Raw genomic sequence first — 18569 nt, 5'->3', positions numbered from 1 at the left:
TGCATAAAAGCGTGTGAGAATAATAGTACTGAGAATTCAAATCAAAATGGTGAGAGCAGGCAGGGTCGGTCAGTGTGACATGAAAAGATACGAATAGGATGTTCATTTGGGTCCAGTAGTCTTTATTTACTGAAATATTCTTTACCTCTTAGTAATCCCTAATTTCTACATACATGCCTTTCACGGTGGTTTGTATGTATTTTACAAATCTCTAGAGTAGATGGATAAATGCATATTTTGTATTGGGGAGATAAAGGCTTCATGTGTGTATTTAGGACCTCTGCGAAGGGCCATTAAACTTGGGTAATATGATTGCCTCTTATTTATACCACTTAGAATTAGCCATAGTGGCATAAAGGGTTTTATAAAAATGTGCAATAATTATTATATAATTACACCAAAGGCGAGAAAGTAATAGAGAGTAAACTCCATTCCTTTCCTTGATATTTTCTTTAAGAAATCACTTTTGCTGTGTAATGCAGTCTTCAGGACTCCGTGGCAATCAAATACTTCTTCTCTTTCTAATGATAATCCATAGATACCCATATACAGCACTCTGCATGGCCATATCATCGTTAGTCTTTGAATACAGTCCAGACTGCATGCCCATGGAAACCTATGACTCTAGATGATTTCCAGGTTTACGTCTCCTATACCTAGCCATACTGCTGGCTGATTGTATCCTAGCATTTAGTCCACCATTTCTAAGTTTACGATTAAAATACATTTTAAAAACCCATATTCTCCACTGTGGAGAAAGACCATCGACAGGGATTTATTCTTTTTGTGAAGAAACACATCATATCCCCGCCATTTAAATGTGTTAATGTTCCTTACTGCATCATACTTAAACTTGCTTATTCACATCTTGTTTCAGCTTTATGGGTATTCCAATCATTCCACCCACACGGGAATCATGATCTTGTAATTGGCATTTTTGATTTTGCATGCAAAAACAATTTGAACCCTACAGGACAAAAACAGTGAATTGGATAATTGTAGCACTCCCTTCTGTATTGTCTGCCCCAGTTTGACTTACTATAGTAGCATCTGAAAGATAATTTTCTTTGTGGCTGTCTTTCATGTTTGCTATTGTATTATATGGACCTCTTTACATTTTATTTTGTTTTACTCTATAGAACTTGTATCTCATCAGAAAGGACAACTGGAAAAGCAGCCTCCCTATGAGATGTATCTGTGTTTTGGTGAAGAATGGCCTGATGGGAAACCAAAGGAGAAAAAGCTGATTGTAGTTCAGGTCAGTGTGGAATGTAACTTTCTTAGAAACAGCAATCCAAATATGAAAAACGTGTTTTTTAGCTATTGTAACAGAGCTTCAAGAGCTATCTCTTTTAAGTGTTTCTCCTCCGTGCTGAAATGAATATAGATTTAAAAAATACAAGTTATCTTACTTGAAGATCCTGTAGGCACAGCAAGTTGAAAGCTATTTGCTTATGGGAACATGGTGCTAGAACATGCCTCAAATAAGGGAATGTAGTTAAAAATTTTGTTTGAAAATATACCACTGATGTGCTTTGCCACTGAAAATTGGCCATGTTGAAAATTGCAGTTGGCATCAGACAGATGTTTATTTTGTGAGCGTCTAGAGACAGTCACGGTTTATTAACAATCTCTCAACTTGGCAAAACGCTCATACAACTCTGAAACTGTCACAAATCTCAAATATAAATAAACTATCACGCATAGGTGCCTTTTAGGTTTTTACAGCCAATTGACATACACAATAATTACTCTATGCATAAAAGTAAAGTACTGTGACATACCTCCACCATTCTCAGCATTATTACAGTAATGTCAGTGTAGGAAAGGAAATGGATAAGGGTTCCAGACTAGATCTCATTTGTGGCTTGGCTCCTAAAAAGTCAGTCTTTATTTGTATTTGGCAAACTTGTTTGTTCTGATTAAGGCTGAAGGTTGTAGCCAACACGGCCCTATCCGGTTCAGTTCTCCTTTTTAGGGTTGAGCCTGTGAGTGCATGCGCTCGCACATGCTTCTCACTGCTGCGACTCTGTTGTGTAAAGGGCTTGGAGCCCACCCATTACTTAGCATTTGTTGGCTTGCGTGGCACACTTCTTTACAGCCTCGTCATTCATCACTGCAGGCTTTGCATCATTTCCGTTGCTCTCTGCAGAGCAGGGAACAAGCACTGATTGATTCAACTTAATCAGTGCCCGTGCGCTTATTCCGACATGATTGAGGTACTATTTTGTTATTTTTATTTAACTTCTAGTGCCCTGCCAACAGAAGGCTTGTTACTGGCAAAAATGTGCCCAACTGGACAAACAAAGCTGCAAAGATTTAGTTTCTATAGCTAACTTTCTTTCATTTTGCCAAATCGTCTTTTGTCACTTTGCACTCATGCTTTCTTTTGTTTTTGCTGGTGGGCGATGTTCTCAAAAGATTATGATTATCTAGTTCTAAATATTGCAAATCAACATTGTTTCTTTCTTATGTATAATTTCTGAAACAATGCTTTAACATATAACCGTGCTGTACACCCCATTCCAGTCCACCCCACTACAATTCACGACTACCCACCCCACCTCACACCAGTCCACCCCTCTCCGATCCAAACCACTGACCCCAATTGAGTCCACTCCAACCCACCCCACTTGTTCAACCCACCCGATTCGATGTGTCCCAGTCCAATTTGCCCCACTCCAATCTAAAACAGTCTGCTCCACTACAATTGAATTGAATTTGCTCCACTTCAATCCAAAACAATCTGCCCCACTCCAATATGCCCAAGTCTAGTCCAAAACATTATGCCCATCTCCAGTCCAAAACAATCTGACCACTCCAGTCGAAAACATTCTGCCCCAGTTGAAAACAATCTGCTGAATGCAACCTGCTATACTTCAATCCAAAACAATCTGTCCCACGCCAGCCTTCCCCACTGCAATTTAAAACAATCTTCCCCACTCCAGTTCAAAACAATCTGCCCCACTCCATTCCACCTCACTCCAATCTGCCCCAGTCCGATTCACTACACTCCAATCCACCTCACCCCAATCCAGTACACCCCACTCCATCCCAATTCATCCCACTCCAATCCACCACAGTCCACCCCACTCCAATTCATTGCACCCCACCCAATCCAATCCATCTCACACCAATCCAATCCACCCCAGTCAAACCAAGTCCAATCTTCCCCATTCCCAGTACAATACACCATCATCCCAATCCACCCCACACCACCCCAATCCACTCCATTCAAATCCACCTCACCCCACTCCTATCTAATCCACCTCAGTCCATTCCAGCCCAATCCACCCCACCAAAGCCCGATCCAGCCAACCCCACTCTACTCCAGTCAAACCCACCCTACGCCACTCCAATCCAACCTAATCCACCCCACTCCATTCAACCCAACCCAATCTAATCAAGCCCACAGCTTCCCAGTCTACCTCACTCAAATCCACCCTCTCCACCCCAACCTATCCCATTCCAATACAATCCACCCCACTCCAGTCCAAACCAGCCCACATTAATCTGGACCACTATAGTCCAATCCACCCCACTCCAAACCACCTTAATGTACCCTACTCCAATCCATCCCACTCCAATCAATCCACCTCACTTCAATCCTACCCACTTTACTCCAATCCTAACCACTTTACTCCAATCCACCCCAACCCAGTCCAGTCCATCACAATCAAGTACAAGACACCCCTATCCTATCCAATCCAACCCAGTCCCATCCACTCCTCCCCACCACAATCCACTCAATTTAATTCACCCCACTCAGTCCAGTCCACCTCATTCACTGCAACCCCACCCCAGTCCTATCGACCACAATCCAGCCCACCCACTTCAATCCACCCCACCCCACCCCACCCCACTCCAATCCAATTCACCCAACGTCATCCAGTCCACCTCACTGCAATCCATCCCACCCCAATCCACCCCACCCCATTTCAATCCACTCCACTCCAATCCAGACCACTCTACTCCAGTCCACCCCACTCTACCCAAATCAAATCAACCCCATCCCAGTTTGGTCCACCACTCCAATCCAACCTGTCTACCCCACTTCAATCCACCCCACTATCTAGACCCCACTATCTAGACCTCACCCCAATCTACCACGGTCCAATCCAATCCATCTCACTGCAGCTCACCATGCCCAAGTCCAGTCCACCCCATTTCAGTCCACACCAATCCACTGCACTCTACTCCAATCCACTGCACTCTACTCCAATCCACTGCACTCTACTCCAATCCACTGCACTCTACTCCAATCCACTGCACTCTACTCCAATCCACTGCACTCTACTCCAATCCACTGCACTCTACTCCAATCCACTGCACTCTACTCCAATCCACTGCACTCTACTCCAATCCACTGCACTCTGTTCCAACCCACTGCTCCCACCCCATCCCAGTTCAGTCCACCCCACTCCAATCCATCCCAGTCTAATCCACCCCAATCAAATGAACCCCACTCCAATTCTATCCACCCCACTCCAGTTAAGTCCATCCCACTCCAGTGAATCCAAGCCACTCTAATCCAGTCCACACCCACCCCACCCCAATACTCTCACTCAGTCCAAACCACCCACCCTAATCTAATCCACCCAACTCGAATACACCCCAAACCAATTCACCCCATTACCACAATCGACTCTATCCTACTTTACTATTCCACCCCACTCCACAACACTTTCTGCCACTGAACGCTACTCCCCTCATCTCTACTTCCCCTACTGCATTCTACGACACTCCAACAAATCCACTCTGACACTCTACTCTCCCACTCCACTCTCACACTCCACGCCTCTAACTTCTAGCCATGCTGAACAGCAGCCAAACTGGTACACAACATGGCAAAACACATTGCGAATGTCAATAGCTCTTGTTTAGGGGATACCTATTGGCTTTGCCAATGCTTTTTCCCAATACCTCAGCATCCAATAACTTTGTAATCAAAAACTCCAAGCCAGACAATCGCAAAAATGTAGCCAGCAGAGTTAGTCTATTCACCTTTTCCTAATTGTTCAGAGATGCAAATGTTTCCAAAATCAAGCTTTAGAAATTATGTAAATTCTTGAAAACTAGAACACAAAACGTCCAATTGCATGCTGTTCCTGGGTTTCCTGCATCGTAGCTCTAAGGCTCTCAATTTGCAAGGCCTTTTCTACTCATAAGACATAGGACAGATGTTTCACATGAGCAGCCTGAGGAAATGTTTTCCATCCATCATGTTTCAGGTGGACTAATCTGCTTCTGCCTGCACAACTTTCTGCACACCTGTTCCAACAAAGAAATTTCAACATGATAAGGAGCCTGACTGGATTTAGACTCCTTATGTGTTTGTGGGTCAGTAGCCCACTAATGGGAAGGCATGTCTTCCTCAGCGTTAAGGCATCTTTCCAAACCAACTGATTGAAGATGGAACTGAATATAACCTTCTGTCCATAGTCTTCTATCAGCCATGAGGCAAATCTTCTATTCCTGGAAAGTTTCTTTCCGACAGTGTTTGTGGAGAAGTTTTTAACGCAAATACATTCGGTTGTAGGGGTTTTCACCAAAGTTCTCACAGTTCCCCCGCCTAGTGTTTAGAACAGTGTGGCTGAGAAACATGGTTTATGGCAACACTTAATAAATACACAACCATTTATAGAACAACTAGAGCCATCCTTGTTAGAGTGCAGCGTGTGAGGTAGAACAGTGCTCCAGGAAACTTGGCATTTGGCTGTCGCGGAGAGCAGCATCCACCCATGTAAACTGTTAGGTTGTTAAATAAGTAGTGGTTTTCCTATACACCATTTCTCTCCAGAAAAACAAGTGGTGTGTGGTAGACCACCTTCCGATTTCCTTTGTAATTAGGCAAAATCTTTGGTGTTTATGATACAGTTGAAAGACCGTCTTTCTAACTCTATCACTCCCCCGCTCTTGACATAATATCCTAGAATGCTTAGTTAGCTGGAATTGAGGGTTGCAGCTAATACATTAGGTTTGGTTAAATAATGCACGCCTGGTTCGACACATAAAAAGATTTCCTTAAACGTGCTTTCATTTTATCTGCAAGGACCTAATGTCAAAACGTGCGTCAACAAAGATAAAAACTGCCAGGCTGGATTCATACTTAGGTTACTATACAGGTGATGTAGTCCCCTAAATGGTCCAACCCTCATTTAGCAGCAACAGGCATTATGTCATCTCTAGAGTTAGAGCATTGGCGTTACAGAAATGAAAAACAAAAGCTATATGTGCCACAGGCTACAACAGTTGTTGCTGCTAGCCGTGAAATGGAAGGAACAGATAAGTAAACAAAGCTGCTCTTATACCTTAAAGCAAATGGTTCAAGGCGCTACGGCTGCTCCTTTGACACAGCTACAGCTTAGTTTGAAGCAAATCTCCATCTTTAACCAAGGGACTAGAACTTTTGAAGAAAATCGAACATTGGATACAGCTGAAGGAGAGGAGGAAATGCCTCCTGGCATTCTTAACCCGCTTGAAATGATGCATGGCTTTCAGAAAATGAATCTGGCACTCGCCTGTGATAGTAACTCAAACAATTGATAAATTAAGAGACGCGAACTCTAAGAAAGATACATATTTCAAGAAATAAGGCAGAGTTGCTGATATATGAAATGTATTACTTCAGGGATTACAAAAAAAAAATTGAGAAAGCTATAAATAGCCCATAGCCAGAATAGACAGTGCCTCGAGCACAGAAACGCTCTAGGAACAACAGACAAGTCTGAAGAAACTGACCTGATTCACGAAGCCATTTGCCTACTTAGTTTCAGATAAGTTACACAAATTACTATATGTACACATATAAACCCTGTTTATTACTAACAGACCGTAGACGTAGTGTTTGTATGTTACTTATTTACTTTGATTTCCTTTTTAGAGTAACAAAAAACACATACATACAGCTCGACCTTACTAACGTTAATGTGACAGCACATGGGAATCTGTTGTTGAACTATTGCTGTTTCCCAATTTAACAAGCACTGGCATAGCCAATAGGTCTCGCCCTTGGGACCCTATAAAAGTTTAGCTAGAGCCTACTGGTTTTGCCAATGTTTGTAAGCTATATTGTACAGTATTGTGTCTGCTGTGCAGCATGTTGTTAAGTTTAAGTAAATTTGTTATAAGTGGTGATGCAGCTCAGGAGTGCATAACCGGTGGTGGAGTGACAGGACTGCGGCATTTAAAATGGTGCGTGCCCCAGAGTTAATATGTACATAACGTATGAGCATGCCTAATGAAAACATGAATCGGGGAGGACCAAATAGTGCAGGTTTGACTAAATTATGCGGAAAGAAAAGGCAAATTATGCAGCATAATATGGCACATTGTGTTGGTGAGGGACCGCTTGCACTATTGTTGATGAGATGGGCTCATCCGTTTAAAAAATGTCCATCAATCAATGACACGCCCCCTCACTTTCTCGCGTGTTTTGCGTGGCCAGTCTAAAGATTTCCTGCTCTCAAGGCAAGCAGGCATTTGATCCTGAAAAGGAGCCCATAATTGATATTTCTGGTCTATGGCTGTCCGCATTAAAGTGGCCTTGGTGTACGAGCTTTACTGTATATGGGGCACTGGGCATAGATAGAAGCAGCAGCGTGTGACCCGCCCGATATGTACTCTGTCTGATTTACGCCAGCTGAGAATTTTAATGGGTCACCTGACCACTGGTTGCAAATGTCTTTCTGTCTCTCCTCTGTTGAGATGGCTTGATGAATGGACCCTAACTGATGCATTCACTACCTGTGCGTGTCCTGATTGCAGCAGCCTTTGCTAACCAAAGTAATTTGAAATGGTCCTGTTGTGTCTGATTTGTATGTTAGGCTGTGGAATTATGAGCTCTAAGGAGGACACAGGGGTAAGGCTTTGTACACATTTCCGTTCCTGTGTGCCTGCATTGCTAAATGCCTTTTATGTTTGTAGTGACCAGAAAGTTGGTGGCGCAAACTATTAACATAGTCTTAGCCAGTGTGTTTTTCTTTCATAATTACATTGGGATATCCGACAGTAAAGCCTGCTACGAGATTATCAAAAGCCATCACTGTAGGAACACTTCATCTTCCTCCCCGGTCACTAATTTAAAAAAAAACATTTCACTTTAGGTTTTTATTTGATAAATTGCAATACTTTATTGTATTCGTCACGTCGGTTTTGAGAAAGTTTGTAGTAGGCTACTAGTTGCGGCCCCCTTTCCTGACGTCATTTCACATGTGCCTTACTGTATGTAACGAGCAGCAGCAGTGACAAGACCAGAAGTACTGTATGTAACGAGCAGCAGCAGTGACAAGAGCAGAAGTGCGAATACCTATAAGAGTGCCAGCCCCATGGGCATAAACCAACCCACAAAAGGAGGGACAAAATGTGACTGATTCAGCACACAAAGAAACTGGGTTTAGTAAGACAGAAAAAAAAGAAATCGGTGATAAGCGAGGGCATGCCCAGAGCCCATAGAGTAGATAACAGCATGGCTTGCAAAGCAGAGACCCATCAGTCTACCAGGTCTGGAAAATAATAAAATGCAGCATGTAGCATATTTTATAAAAGGAAACAAGAGTCCTTCGAATATCACTTTTTTGCTCCATTTCATTGAGGTTTTATCCTCAATCACTTCTTCATCTGTATTTTAACTAACCATAGATGTGTCGACTGGTTCAAAGTAATTTATCACATATGTACTATGTTGAGTTTGGCCCCATCATGCTAAATCCTCCCACATTCAGTAGTTGGTTCCTTGACCTGGAAGTCGAGGAGAGCAAAGGAGGAGACTGCACACTTGCGGCCACGTTCAAAGGGCTGGTGTTTGCAGCTGGTGTTGGTGCTTCGCCTGACCTTCAGGTGATATTGCTGCTTCTTTGTTGTGGCCTGTCACCCTTGTTTTATCTTCTCTCCCGGCAGTCTGTGTCCACCGGCCGCTTCGGTCGTAGAAGCCAAGAGCTAGGACTGTGGGTGGAGGAGATTACAGGGGGTCGCAAGGACCTTAGCAACACAGTGATATTTACCAGGATCACCATCAAGGAGTTTTATTAAATCAACAAACAGGAAAAGGATAATTACTCCAGAACAGAAATAGTTGTGAGGGTATAAAACTGCATGAAGAATACAAAGCAGGAAAACCCGACAGTGCATACGAAGTACAAAAGAACATAAAATCGAATTAATCAACACTCCACCAACCTAGGGTAGTTAGATACAGCAGTCAACATAAAAGATAGTAGCAACCTTGTCACAGCCAAAGGTCCAGAGGGCGCTCCAAGATCTGACCAATAACCAGCAGAAAGAAACAAGCATGCAGGTGGGCTAAAGACCACAGGCGATGCCAGGTACCGCAAGAATGCAAGTGGGAGTTCTGCAACGAGTGACTGATAATCGGGCACAAGTCCCTATTTTGGCAACTGAGATCCATAGAAGTGAAGAAAAGTTAATCGGTCCTGTGAAATATGAAACAAAGATTAGCTGTACTTCTGCTTCAAATAAACTCCTATAGTGACAAGAATATCAATCAAGGGGAAGGCAAGATGTATTAAGCTGTGGCAACATCCTTAGATTCATAGTTGAACTTCCAGGTCTTCCAGTATGAAGTCAGAAGACATAATCTCCATTGAGTTCATCCCACAGCGTGGACCACAACTAATTGACCCAACACTGGTAACTTTTGCCTCACAATAATATGCTGAGCTTATTTACCTAAACATAACAACGCCAAGAAATTGGGTATAAAGATTGCATATCATGTCGTAAATGAGTCGGCCACTACTTACTCTCCCTTACCAGCATTTGCAAATGCCACCCAAATCATCATTAGTATTAAGAGGTGCAATAGGCACTCAAGCAATAACATACAGCTCAAGAAGACTAAATATAAATTTGAATATCAACATCAACTCATGGATAAACCAGGGTAAACCACTGCAACCCTATTGGCTCCGATGGGATTGAAGCTGGCTTCTGACAGCACTTTCAATCAAGGACCCTGCTGATTGAAATTCAGAGAATAAAAATATGCAAGCTGTAACGGAACATGCTTTAAAAATGGGCTCATGGAATCTGAGTAGCCTGAATCAAAAGGTAACTGACCATGATTTAATATGTTACTGGCAAAAATTCCACTTCATTATGTTTCAGAAGAAATGGGCACTGACCACTGTGCCTTTAATAGGATTTAGGGAATTTGCAAGCGAGGCAAAAAAAGCCAAAAAAAACAAGTGCCCAAGAGGCAGAATCCTCTCTATACATAAGCTGTCAGCTAAACCTTTGATGAAGGAGGAAACCTGATACGGCAAAATAGAAAGCCCTTACGCTGTAATGCGCTTTTACAACCACCTCGAAGTATTTGAGGCTCTAGCATAGATTCAATCTTCCAGGTTATGAAGGTGAAGATAATGCCATCTTATGTTGTCACACACTAAAAGCCTTAAGGCATGGCACACTGGACAGTCAACTGCCTGGAAATAGCAAGTTCATTGCACCTACGCTTCCTGAAAAAGATTTGAGATGCATTCCAGGGAAGGGAGCTGTGGAACTAGCAGGTCCTTCATGCAGTGTTTAAAAAGTCTATTTCCATCATTGCTCAACAGTTAAGCAGATAACAGTTTAAAAATGTGTTAGTATGGCTTAGCCAGACCTGGATGGTGATAAATACATATAGTATGAAAGGTCATCAGGTGTACATGGGTTTAAACTACTCAAAGTACACCAAACACAAGTTTGTTGTAGCAGCTTAGGGATCTACTAACTCTGGATTTTCTTCTGAGGTGGCATTCACTGCCAGTAGACCGAATGTGCAGACTTTGCAATGTCAAATAAGAAACCTTTATACATGTCATATGTTTATATCGATTGTGCTCCATAGAGAACGCAGGCAGCATTTTGGGAAGACCTTTTAGCAATCTCAAGGTACGGACATGCAGGCAGGCCATCATGGCAGGGTTGCATCCGGCCAATAACCAGTTGAACATTAGGCTGGTAAAGTTTCTGTCTAATTTTCAGGAAAAGCTTTGACTCGTATATAATGCTCTTTACACCTGAAATATGCTCAACTTGTCAAAATGCATTTAACTACAATTTTAATGGTACATATCTTATGTAGCATTTTATTATATGAACTTTCATGACTCACTGTGGTTTCATGACCGCATATGTTTTAGAGAATGATTTTTATCCTTGTTTGTTTTTTAATCATTTCTTGCAAAGATTTTAATTAATCATGCAAATAAAAAAGTACCTGGTTGCTAAGAGGGAGTGAGTTATTAGATTACTCATCTCCGAACCTTGCAACATGTGTGGCAATCCTGTAGTTACTATGAGAACTATCAATGCCTCTAATTGTTTTCGTGACTCACTTGATCAGGGATGGTATTTCTCTCCAGATAACGTCGGCAATAATCCACCATCTGTGAACTACATATTGCTATTTTCGAACACTCTCATGAGGACGTCTTTCTTCACCTTTGGGTTTGAGTCGGTTGTATCTCCGGCATGTTAGGGTTGTGGAATAGGTCGTTGATTCGGCCACTAGTTGTTGGAGACCGACTTGGAAGCTTCTTCAAACTCATTGTTCTCAGTTTCCACAGATATTATCCAGATTAAGAGGTTTTACCTCTTGGTGGGGGGGAGTGGTTGTGGACGAATCTCAGAAGCTTCCTTTCTGTCCAAAATTAGATCTGCTGCTCCTGATCTTTTTGTTTAGTACACATTTATTCTTGCACATGGGTTCTACAGCTGAGACAGCTTTCAAGTTGAAGCTCCTACTGCCGACTTTAAAATGTTACCAGCAAATTTTGTTACCGAGCTGGAATTGTGAAATTTCAACAGATATTTCACTTTTAGGGCTTATCTACAAACAGCTAACTCGTGTTAAGAAATATGGATTGCTCATTCATCATGCAGGCACCAGTTAGATGAACTTTAATTTGCTGAATAAATTCATTTTGCTTTCATACATGATATTCATGTAATTTTACTTATCCTCCTTTTCCGTAATTCTCTTTATTTATTCTGCGTTAAGGAAAATTTAATGTGTGATATTGGGTAACATATATTCTCCCAAAGCACACTTGTTTCTGAATTTCGAGCGCCTAGGGTTCTTCATCAGTCGGTTTCAGGGTTAGGACAGCATCATTCTTAGTTCCTGCGCAGCTTATAATTGTTTGGTGATATTTTGGTATTTCCTTTCTTTCTCCAATACTGTACAACCTATCTGCATATATACAGTACATCAAGTGGGCCTTTGGTCAGGTCCCTCTAGTCATTGGCTGTTGACATTTTTTTATATATATATAAGCTGCCATTGGCTGGGTAGGCTGCACTTAAAGCCTTGGTATTTCGTGAACAGGTACACAGGACGTCAGCTAGGGCCCTCTACCACCATTGTTACCTTTCTGCCAGTGCAGTCCTAGAGTTGTCTGTGCTTTCCTTAACATCTCCACCAGTGTAGGATGTGACCTCCCAGCCCCCACCACCAAATGGAACTTAGTGCTGGCATTGCTTTTAGATTTGGCTGTTGAATTGCATTACAGGTTTGGTAAAGCCAAACCATTCCAAACTGGTATCCATGCTTTCACTCTTGTAAGCTGGCCATCTTGTAATGGGTTTTCTTATTTTCTTTGAAAAACCACTACATCATGGCTTGTGTGCATATATTAGCCTGCAAAGCGGCTATCTAAGAAATCCATTACAATATGGTCAACATTCATGCACGCATAATCAACAACCATCAAAATGAAACTATAAAAAACCTTGGCAAAGCCAATTGTTCACTGTCCAGTTGCAAAGGTGAGATCTATTAGTTTTGCCAAATCTTCTTGACCTCTGCCAGAAAAACTGAAACATCATCTTTGGTGAAAGGTTCAGCAAGCTTGAAGTCTTGCAATGGTTGATCAACAGTACCAAATGCATGAGGGAGCATGGCCATTGAAGATAGAGGGAGAACGTTTTCATTGTGTAGGTTACAGCATATCACTGATGTTGGGAAAGTCTTACTCTGGTCGGTCCTCAACCTCTTCCGAGACAGGTCTTCACCCAGATGTGGATAGCAAATGTCTTGTTTTCCAGATTGCTACTTGTGCTTTGGATCTGCTCTTAGATATTGCTAGGGACGCCCAGCAGCCTCCATCGGTTGTTTCTGGCTCTTATCCAGTTGTGCTTCTCTTGCACTCAAGGATTGAGGGACCAAGCTCCTGCTGCGTTGCTAGTCTTAGGTGCTGGTAATTCCCTCCTCCAACTGTCCCTTGGGTTTCAGGATCTGGTCCCACTAGGTCTGTTGTTTTTCACTTGTTTCGTACCTGATTGTCCGTTGTCAATTGGAAGCAGAGTGACTTCTCTCAACTGCCATATCCATTGTGGAAGTGAGAATGGGAAACCAGCAAAATTTGGGATTAGAAGAAGGGGTTTTACTACTTCGAATATTTTCCCTCTTGGAAAAAACAAGTATACTTCTAGTAATAAGAATGAACAATTATTTAATTTTCTTAGTGTATTTGCACTGCACTATTTATTCAACCTTGCTTAAAAGTACACTATGTACTTTTATGCATGCTAAAATGCAGTCGCAAACGTTCATAAGTGGCTTGAATAAGTACTGCCTAGATATGTGTATCAAAAGTCAATCTGTAAATATGAAACCAAAGTATCAGTTATCTAAACTGTTCTATGCAAGTGGGGGTGTGGCCAAGATGGCGGCCTCATCAGTAGCACCTTTGCGAGTTCAGCAGCCAGCCCAACATTAATCTTACCTTTATCTTTCACATCTCGTGGGCAGCCACCAGAAGCTTGTGAGGCACCGCTGCATCCATCTGAGGCACAGATCCTGGCTGCTAAAGAGGTGTCCAGTGCTGTGGTGCAGGGCAAGATAGATGCCATCTTCTCAGATGTTGGACTTCTGACAGTTGATCTCTGTACTGTGGCGGAAAGGTCATTGGCCATGGAGCAACATGTAAATGAACTGCAAGTTGTTCTTCTGAAGGCCATGCTGACCAACCTATCAGCCAAAACAGTGGCCCTGGAGCGCAGGGCCGAAGACTAAGAAGGTCGATCTAGAAGGTGTAACCTCCACTTCGTTGGCTTTCCAGAGATGGTCAAAGACCAGACACCCAAACTCTTTCTTGAATGCTGGATCAGAGAGGCATGCCCAGTTGCCACATTGCCTATCCTTTTTTGTTGTTGAGAGAGCACACCAAGCCTTAGCTCCGAAACCGCCACTGGGGGCTCACCTCACACTATCATTGCGGATAGACCTCCCTCTCTTCCCAACATGTGGTGGTCCGCCGAGATGGTACCCTAGATTTGGAACATTTGGGGTCGGAGGGAGCACAGACACGCCGTAGACCCTGAATAGCAGAGATCTGAATGTGGAGAGATGAGAGCGCTGGTGGAGATGAAAGCTGTGCTAGTCTCGTAGATGAGACCCCACTGACGGAGGAGCCCTAAAGCGGCCAACTAAAAGATAGACACTCTGTTGCGGACAGCTGCAGAGGTGCGGGCCGCATGGCCGAGCACTTCAGGACAGGAATTAGGGCTGAAGCAGGGTAATTCATGTTTGGAACTCCTTCATAATGTTGGTAGTGGATCACCAAGGGTGAGTGAGAGAGAGGTGCAAGATGTCTGGGTGAGCCACCCCCCACATGGTGATTGTAGACAGCTGACGTGTGTCGGAGTGGGTATTGCGTGACAATTGTCAAGTTAGAGTGGTTAGGTGGAGGCATTCATTTGCGTATTGAAGAGAGTTGGGTGTAAGGGACAGCAGTCGTAGGCAGTGGTGTGCTACTGTGTGCCACAGAACTTACAGCGGGTGCCGGCGGATGACGCCCACCTCGACACTGGCTATTTTCTGGGATGTGTGTGCATGAATTTATGCTTATGGAAAGAGAGTTTTTAGTCCTATTCAGTGACCTTCAGAGACATCATTTCTTTTTATTCCCTTCTACCTTCAGGGGGGACTGAAGTTGATATTCTGTGGATTGATGTGGGGTGGGCTCTTGGTGGAGTTGGTAATGATTGGGGAGGCACACGTTGATTTTTTTGTGTTTACCATGTGGCTGGGAGGGTTATGTTCACAGTTTCATTTCATATTTGGCAACAGCGGAAGCAGAGCTCCTGGGTAGGCCTTGGGACTGGGAGAGGATGTGAATCGGGATGGCAGCATCATTTAATTTCATAACATGGAACGTTCATGGGCTCAACTCATGTGTGAAAGCCTACATGGTACAGACTTATCTCTGTAGGTAAGGTGTGCATGTAGCAATGCTCCAGGAAACACATTTACTCGACAATGAGATGCACAAAGTACATAAGAAGTGGATGGGGCAGATGCATTCTGCTTTATAATCTACCTGAGGCCGTGGGACAGTTATTTGGGTGGCCCGCAGGTTCCCTTCCGGGCTCGGGACTTTCGGGCTGACATCAATGTGGCGGTACCTCCTGGTACATGGCCTACTAGATGGTGTGGAAGTGTGCTTACTGAATGTCTACGCCCGAATGTGGATGATGGTGATTTCTACCTGAAGCTAGAGAGGGATTTGATTCTGTATGTCAGTGTACCCCTGCTGTGCGCTGGAGACTTCAACTGCGTTCTCAATGGCGTTCTAGAAACAGACACCCTTAGAGACCACGCACCGAGCCTCGCATGACAGGTGCTTTGCGCACAATGGTGGACCAGCTACACTGCATAGATGTTTGGCACGTGACACACCCTGGGGTGCGAGAATACACCTGCTATACCACCACCTGCGAGGGCTATACCTGCTCGACAGGCTTCTGATCTCTGGCAAGGTGGCAGCTGCTGTGCTGTGGGTACAGACATAGGGTTGCTTTTTTCCAGACCATGCTTCAGTGCTACTGGAGTGGGAGGTCAGTGGGGTTTGTCTCCGAGTTCTCCTCTGACGACTACAGTCAGAGACGTTAATAGATACTCTGTTCTGGGAAGAGCTCCGCGAGGTGACCGATGGGTACTTTGACACAAACTGCCTTTCCACCGCGGAGAGTGGGCTAGAATGGAACACTCTGAAAGTGGTGACACGTGGAGGGTGCCTTTCCAAGATTGGCGGGTCGAGGCGGCTCCTTGAGAAGGAGCTGCTGGATTCAGAGGGGGTCCTGGCTGATGGTCGGAGTTTGGGACCAGAGGTCGGGGCATATCGTGAGTCCCTGCTGTGAGTGCAGTGCCAAGTTGGGGGCATTTGTGAGAGACTGCACTGCCTGACCAGACGCAAGTACCAGCAGCTGCTACACCGGGAGGGGGATAAATCAGGAAGGCTTTTGGTCTGGCTGCTGAGAAGGGGTTCATCCGCCCACTCTCATTTTAACATTGCGACACCCTATCAAAAAGGCCTTCAACACCCTCAGGTGGGACTACCTCTGGGAAGTACTGGAGAGGATGGGACTAGGACCGGTGCTCCTCTTGTGGGTCCGCCTGCTTTACACTCAACCAATGGCACATGTACGCAATGTAAATGTGGTCTCTGAGAGCATACCCATAGAGAGGAGTACAAGGTAGGGCTGCCCACTGTGCCCGTCCCTTTTTGCCCTGGCAATGGAGCCCCTTGCACTATGGCTGTGATGCGACTTTGTGGGGCAACGATTAGCAGAGTCACATTCACGTTGTCTCCCTCCATTAGGATGACTCGCTGATCTGTCAACCACCCTGAACACACCTTTCCTAGTTTGCTAGAAATTGTGGCCGCCTTTGGTGGAGGTCTCCGGCTTACAAGTCAGTCATCAGAAGTCCGTCCTCTTCCCGTTGGCGAGACAGGTGGCCCTCACAGATACTTCCAATTACAACCTAAACATAGGAGCAGTGATCTGCTTCTGGAACCGCCTCCCTCTTTCCATTATGGGGACTGCGGCACTGAGCAGAATGGTTCTGCTCCCCGCTCTCTATATGTATTGCAGAACTCCCTCTGCCACATCCCGCAATCCAGATTTAACAAACTGAACAGTCTTCTTATTTCCCAGGTATGAACAGGTGGGCTGAGTAGAGTGAAGTTGGAGGTATTGAAATTATACCTGGAGCTTGGGAGGCTGCGGTGTTCAGGACCTGCAGCTGTACTACATTGCAGACTTATTACAGTATGCTGTGCAGTGGTGTTCAGGGGGCTCCAGTGGAGAGAAAGCCTTTCTAGTGGGGTGGGACAGGGTGGCGGTTCTTCCAGGGTATCTGATGAGGAGGTCGGGATCCCGACCGACTCCCCTGAATAGTACGTCAGTTTGCTGAGGTATGGGAACGGGCAGTCACACTGATACTCCTCAGAATTCCATACGCAAGACTGTACCCACTGGGGCGGTTGGCAAGTTTTAGACAGATACAGGCGGTGATGGACCTCTTCCAATAGTACACTGGAGGGTGCTCCACGACTGGAGACCTACAGCTAAACATTTCCTTCCTCACGCTTGAAGAGGCCTGGAATTCCTATCAGTTACAATTAGGTCAGTTCTTGCAGTGCACTATGGTATCATGCGATGCCCAGGAGGTACAGGTAACATTCTCGACGGAACCAGAGGAGTCGCACACACTGTGGCTTATGCTGGACCCAGATACCACCAGAGTGATGATCTCTTACATAGATAAAGCCCTGAAACTGACCTTAACGTGGACGTGTCAAGAATTCGAGACATATGTATGGAGGACCTGCCAATACCCTTCACAGATGGTGAGCAGAGACCGGCATTCTCACAGGTACCTGAGGTGGCCAGCAATGCTGACTTTAAACTTGCACAGTTCCTCTATCTGCACTGTACTTACCTTAAGCCATAGATACCACATAAAGTTAATGCAGCGCAATCCCCTGCGTGCTCTCGACACAGGTTTAAACCAGCGACTTGGGACTGTGCAAGACTGCAGAGTTACTGGGTCGGGATAGTAGGTGAGCTACGTGGGAAAGGGGGATGTCACCAGTGCAATACATTGGACTTGTCCTACTCCCCCTCACCCCCCTCCCCACCCCCACTTTGGTCAGGTTGTCATAAGAGCTCTCCCAACGCAATAGGACTGCTGGATATGGGGTGGTGGCACCTCTGCATTGTAGGTGACTGAGTCACTCCCACACCAGTTGGCAGCTGTCAGCCCAACCCTTCCAGCTCATTAGTAGCACCTCACGAAAACCCAACCGGTGATTTGTCAGCCTTGCATAGACTCTGAAAACCCCGCAGGGAAATTGTAGTGGAAACATGTCTTTCCACATATAAGTGTCTTAAACACACATAGGCAAGAAAAGAGATGCAGGACAGTTTTCAATACATTTATTAAAAAGACTGCAATCTACAATAAAATGCATGAGTTGCAATGATTAGGATAATGAGGAATACCAAAATCAGGATTGTGAATATTAGAGATGTGATTATAAACAACCCCAACATATTGTCATAACATGAATTTACAATTCATACTTAAAAGCCTATTCTCTAATCCCTAAGCAAGAGCATGGCGATGTAAGCCAAATCTGTCGGTACAGTGTCCATGAGAAGCACACCCCACCCCACTACCTTGGCACAAGTTCTGGCCTCCAGGTCCAGATCCGTGGAGACACAAAGGCTGAGGTCAGCTTGAAAACCAGCAGGCAGCATTGATCGACATTCTG

At 44.4% G+C, this 18569-nt stretch overlaps 1 protein-coding gene across 1 annotated transcript in view; it reads left to right on the top strand.

The window, feature by feature from the left end:
- IRF6 (interferon regulatory factor 6) overlaps positions 1–18569 on the top strand; it is a 234516-nt gene that overhangs the window by 177815 nt on the left and 38132 nt on the right. Inside the window, exon 7 of the mRNA XM_069238638.1 lies at positions 1140–1258. Coding sequence (XP_069094739.1) covers positions 1140–1258 — 119 coding nt within the window. The remainder of the gene's footprint in view (positions 1–1139; positions 1259–18569) is intronic.

This window comes from Pleurodeles waltl, chromosome 6 (assembly GCF_031143425.1).
Source record: "Pleurodeles waltl isolate 20211129_DDA chromosome 6, aPleWal1.hap1.20221129, whole genome shotgun sequence".
Classification (NCBI taxonomy): Eukaryota; Metazoa; Chordata; class Amphibia; order Caudata; family Salamandridae; genus Pleurodeles; species Pleurodeles waltl.
The sequence above is the reverse complement of the archived record's forward strand: the minus strand, read 5'-3'. Positions and strand labels throughout refer to the sequence as shown.